Source organism: Thalassophryne amazonica, chromosome 17, assembly GCF_902500255.1.
Source record: "Thalassophryne amazonica chromosome 17, fThaAma1.1, whole genome shotgun sequence".
NCBI lineage: Eukaryota > Metazoa > Chordata > Actinopteri > Batrachoidiformes > Batrachoididae > Thalassophryne > Thalassophryne amazonica.
In genome coordinates this window covers 70,715,841-70,721,840 of record NC_047119.1, presented here as the reverse complement: position 1 = coordinate 70,721,840, position 6,000 = coordinate 70,715,841, and the positions used below count along the sequence as shown (strand labels likewise).

Here is a 6,000-nt window from a genome sequence, read left to right as displayed (position 1 = left end):
GGTGTTTGGCTCAGATTTCTTTGCCTCCCGGGACTGATGTTGATGCACTGCTCAACAACTTGCAGCAGGCGGCGCTGCTGTTAATCCTTCGTTAGGATCCGATTGTAATCCTGAATAAGTACAACTCCTTGCTCAGCAAAATCATTGACAGCAGCAACGTTATCCAGGACCTGCTGTGACGACTGGAATGACGGGTCGTCCTCCCACTCTGGAGTCCTTGACGAGGAAGTCCACGTTGACGTTGAATGCCTCAAAAATGCGACCTGAGGCAGATGGAACAAAATCTGCCACTAATGAACTCATGTAACCAGTCCAGAACTCGAAATGTCACTCGCACGTCACAAAAAAAGGGGCCGGGCGGCAGTAATTAATATATAACAAATCTCTTGAAATTTCATACAATTGATTTTGATATTTTTACCCCTAAAGGAACCAAATATATATATATATATATATATATATATACACACATATATATATATACACACATATATATATATATACACACATATATATACACAAGGTCTATTAGAAAAGTATCCGACCTTTGGCCGGGGAAAAAAAACTGGCTTACCTGGAGGGTTGGAAACCTAATCACCCTCGCAGTACACTCCTTGGGACTCCACACACTTCTCCCAGCAGTGTCGCCACTGTTGGAAGCATTCCAAAAACGCCTCTTTCGGGATCGCGCGCAGCTCCGCCGTTGTTGCAGCCATGATGTCCTCCCTCGTCTCAAAACACGTTCCTTTTAATGGTCTTTTAATTTTTGTGAACAGCCAGAAGTCGCAAGGGGCCATGTCAGGAGAGTATGGAGCCTGTGGAACCACAGGAGTTTGGTTTTTAGACAAATAAGTCCGAATCAAGTTGGAGGAATGAGCTGGAGCATTGTCGTGGTGGAGGCGCCAATTTCCTGTGGCCCACAACTCCGGTCTCTTGCGCCATACAGCTTCACGGAGGCGACGGAGGACATCCCTGTAATACTCCTTCGTTACTGTTTGACCCTGTGGTGCGTACTCGTGGTGTACCACACCGGAGGAGTAAAAAAAACAGTCAGCATTACCTTCACGTTGCTGCGCACTTGGTGCACCTTCTTCGGTCGTGGCGACGTGGCATGCTTCCACTGTGACGACTGGAATTTCGTTTCCGGGTCATACCTGTACACCCAGGACTCATCGCCGGTGATAATAGTGTCCATAAAGCTGGGATCACTGTGTGGAGTCCAGCATATCCTGTGAGACTTCCAAACGGAGGTGCTTTTGCGCCGCCGTCAGCAACCTCGGCACAAACTTCGCAGCCACTCGCTTCATGCCCAAATCTTCTGTAACAATGGAATGTGCCGAAAAAGTACTGATGTCCACTTCGTTCGCAATTTCTTGGATGGTCACTCGACGGTCCCGCATCACCACAGCGTTCACTTTGGAAATGATCTCATCATTTCGGCACGTCGATGGTCGGCTGGAGCGCGGCGCGCTCTCCATCGTTACGCGTCCGTCTTTAAACCGGTTGTACCACTCCTTAATCTGTGTGGTGCTCATAGCTTCATCCCCGAAAGCCGTCTTTATCTTTCGAAGGGTTTCCACTTGGCTGTCGCCAAGTTTCTGGCAAAATTTGATGCAATAGCGCTGCTCCAATCATTCCGCCATTTTCCTTGCAAGAAAAATCCGCTGAGCGCACAGGACCACTCCCCACACAAAGGCTGCTCACGGGCGAATGACGCAGCCAACAGGGGGGACAAAACTCACGCATGCGCACTAAGGTTCAAGGTTGGCTGATGCAATCTCACGTGACTCAGATCCATAAAGTTTAAAAAATAAAAATAAAAAGGGTCTTTTTTTTTTCTAATAGACCTCGTGTATATATATATATATATATGTTACATACAGTGAGGCAAAAAAGTATTTGATCCACTGTCGATTTTGCAAGTTTTCCCGCCTACAAAGAATGGAGAGGTCTTTAATTTTTATCATAGGTACACTTCAACTGTGAGAGACAGACTCTAAAAAAAATTCAGAACATCACATTGTATGATTTTTAAATAATTAATTTGCATTTTATTGCATGAAATAAACATTTGATACAATAGAAAAACAGATATTAATATTTCATTCAGAAACTTTTGTTTGCAGTTACAGAGATCAGACGTTTCCTGTAGTTCTTGACCATGTTTGCACACTGCAGCAGGGATTTTGGTCCATTCCTCCATACAGATCTTCTCCAGATCTTTCAGGTTTCAGCTCCCTCCAAAGATTTTCTATTGAGTTCAGGTCTGGAGACTGGCCAGGCCACTCCAGGACCTTGAAATGCTTCTTATGGAGCCCCTCCTTAGTTGCCCTGGCTGTGTATTTGGGGTCATTGTCATGCTGGAAGACCCAGCTACAACCTATTCACAGCAAAATCTCACGATACATGACCCCATCCATCCTCCCTTCAATACGGTGCAGTCGTCCTGTCCCCTTTGCAGAAGAGCACCCCCAGAGTATGATGTTTCCACCCCCATGCTTCACGGTTGGGATGGTTTTCTTGGGGTTGTTCTCATCCTCTAAACATGGTAAGTGGAGTTGATGCCAAAAAGCTCTATTCTGGTCTCATCTGACCACATGCCCTTCTCCCATGCCTCCTCTGGATCATCCAGATGGTCACTGGTGAACTTCAAACAGGCCTGGACATGTGCTGGCGTGAGCAGGGGGACCTTGCTGCCCTGTAGGATTTCAAACCACGATGGTGTTGTGTGTTACTAATGTAATCTTTGTGACTGGTCTCAGGTCTCTTCAGGTCACTGACCAGGTCCTCCCATGTAGTTCTGGGCTTTCTCAGAATCATCCTTACCCCACGAGGTGAGATCTTGCATGGATCCCCAGAATGAAGAAGATTGAAAGTCATCTTGTGTTTCTTCCATTTTCTAATAAATAATCATAACAATTGTTGTCTCCTACCAAGCTGTTTGCCTGTTGTCCTGTAGTCCATCCCAGCCTTGTGCAGGTCTACAGTTTTGTCCCTGGTGTCCTTAGACACCTCTTTGGTCTTGGCTATGGTGGACAGGTTGGAGTGGGATTGATTGTGTGAACAGGTGTCTTTTATACAGGTAACAAGTTCAAACAGGTGCAATTAATACAGGTAAAGAGTGCAGAATAGGAGGGCTTCTTAAAGAAAAATTAACAGGTCTGTGAGAGCCAGAATTCTTGCTGATTGGTAGGGGGTCAAATACTTATTTCATGCAATAAAATAGAAATGAATTATTCAAAACTCATACAATGTGATTTTCTGATTTTTTTTAATTTGTTTTTATTCTCTCAATTACAGACCTCTCCATTCTTTGTAGGTAGGCAAAATTTTTACATTATAATATTTGTCTCACACACACACACACACACACACACACACACACACACACACACACACACACACACACACACACACACACACACACACACACACACACACACACACACGACCTCTCAAAAAAAAAAAAAAAAAAAAAAAAAAAAAAAAAAAAAAAAATACCAACCAAGACTTTATGGGGTTTGAATTTTGTGGCTCATGTAGGTAAATTCCTTCAAACATCACTCAACCACACTAAACCTCCCCTTAAAACAGGACTATTGCTTTGTGGTTTTATTTTAGAATTAAAAAATTTTGGAAACCACAAATTCAAATAGTTTTTAAATCAAGATACATAAATGTAATAAATGTCTTAAACAATGTTCCAAAAAAACAGAAAAATGCAAATTATCTGCATATTGTCATTCAAATGTTTTCAGTGTGAAGAGACACTGCAGAGATTTTTGAATCAAAATGAAACAAAATGAACAATGTTGTGATTTTGTCTCATGTAAACATTGGCATGATATCATTTACAGAATAATTCAAAGTGCAAATAAGAGTTAGCTGCAGTATTCTGACTCTTCCAGATGAACATTTGTGAAGATTAAAGATGATTTAAAGGTTGATATCTGTATTGTTCCCCAGTCGTTCTTCCAGTGCTGGGGAGCTAAGTGCTACTTCATGCAGCTCAAGTGCAAATCTGCTAATAATCAACTTTAATAAGTCACTTTCTCAAGAGCACATTTATAGTTTATCAATTAAAAAAAAAACTTGCATTGATTGTCATGATTACTTTTAAGAAGTTTGAATATCTGCGACTAAACTGGCAAATTTCTCTGTAGAAAAAAAAAACTATCAAAGCTTACTAATTGACTTTTGTTGCTCTGGTTTAAAAACTCACCAACAACCAGCTGCACTATCTGATTGTTCAGCCCCATCTACAGTTAACACTAAAATTAACTGGAGCGCGTCCTCGTCAGACCTGGAGTACTTTCACAGTTTGGCTCTTGGTGACTGAATCAGCAGCGTCTTCATGTCCAGCAGCGCATCTTTGATGGCGTTTGCCAGCTGAGAAGCATCAGTTTCTTTACAGGCCTTGAAAGCCGACACTGCAAAGTTGATGTGATTGTTCATGGGATTGTAGCACACACCGTATCCGTCGGGGACAACCGGGCCAAAGCACATGACACAGTCCGTCTTGGAGGGCACCTGGAGGAGGGAGCAGAAACGAAAAATGCAATGATAGTCAAAGAAGCAATACCACAGCATTTTGTGAACATCAGTCAACATAAACTGAGGCAGTGTTTTTACAGTATTTTGAGTCACTTTAAATGAAAGATGCCCCTTAAACAAATTCACAACATGAAAAATCACCAAGAATTGTATGAACTGTCAACAGCAAGGTATAGATTAAATAAAATAATACAAAATAAAAATGGAATCTAAAAAAAAAAAAAAAAAGACAGTACATTGTTACATACTTAATACAACACTCCACTCCTGAATGATATAAATTCATTGCATAAGATGTCACCCCCCGTGGTGGTAAGCGATTGCCAGTGTCTACAGTAACATTATGCTGATGGACGTGGTTTCTGTTTCCAAGGCAAAGGCTAAGTGGAAGTCAGAACTTGAGTTAAAGGATGAATGTTGCGTAGGGCCAACTGCTCTTTGTCCTGTGCACCTGATCCAACTCAAACGCAGGCACAGAACTTACTTCAACATTTTTCTGCTGCGTTCCTGCCTCCAAAATCCTTTTTTTCCCCCAAGGTTTTGGTCATGTTCAAAGGTCAGAAGATCTTGTTCAACAATTTTTAGAATGATTATGGATGGGAGAAATGTTAAAGTACATGACTGCCCTCTGTAGGTAATTCTGACTGACCAAGATGACAGCAAACAACCACAAACACGGAGAAGACTGCTGACTCAACAGTTGTCCAGAAGACAACTCACTGACGTCGTCCACAAGGAGGGTATGCCACAAAAGGTCATTGCTGAATGGGTTAGGGTTTAGGACAGAGTGCTGAATCAATTTAATTTTAATTTTGCCAAATCCCAACAACGCTGTGTCAAGGTGCTTCACATGAGTGAGGTCTAACCTTACCAACCCCCCTGAGCAAGCACACGGGTGACAGTGGTAAGGAAAACTCCCTCTGGTCATTATGAGGAAGAAACTTCAAGCAGACCAGATCCAAAGGGGTGACCCGCAGCTTAGGCCATTCTAACAGTTACAAGGGTTTTACAGATTGTACAAAGTTTGTTTACAAACAGACAAAACAGAAGAACAACATTAAACAGAGTCCTTAATTGAAAATACAGTTGAGTCCATCTTGGGTCTCTAATACCTCAATCTCAGTTTATTTATAAAGCACTTTAAAATCAATGATAATGACAAAAGTGCTGTACACAAACAAGAACAAGCAAGTTAAAATACATATATAAAAATAAAATAAAATAAATAAACCACAGTTAAAACAATAAATAATAAGAATCAACATCTCAAGTTAAAAGCCAAAGAGAAGAAATGTGTTTTAAGGGAGGATTTAAAAGCAGAGAGAGAATCAGCCTGCGTGATGTGCAAAGGAAGACCATTCCACAGTTTTGGGGCAGCGACTGAAAAAGCGCGGCCATGAGGTGGACTTTGGGATAACTAACAGTGACAGATCAGCTGACGCGACG

General features: G+C 41.9%; 1 protein-coding gene across 2 annotated transcripts in view; it reads right to left on the bottom strand.

Moving 5' to 3' along the window:
• Nucleotides 1–3,597: 3,597 nt before the first annotated feature.
• crata (carnitine O-acetyltransferase a) overlaps nucleotides 3,598–6,000 on the bottom strand; it is a 117,572-nt gene continuing 115,169 nt past the window's right edge. For both annotated transcript variants that reach the window (XM_034192878.1, XM_034192879.1), the window contains exon 14: nucleotides 3,598–4,530. In XM_034192878.1, coding sequence (XP_034048769.1) covers nucleotides 4,315–4,530 — 216 coding nt within the window. In that variant the 3' untranslated portion in view covers nucleotides 3,598–4,314. The remainder of the gene's footprint in view (nucleotides 4,531–6,000) is intronic.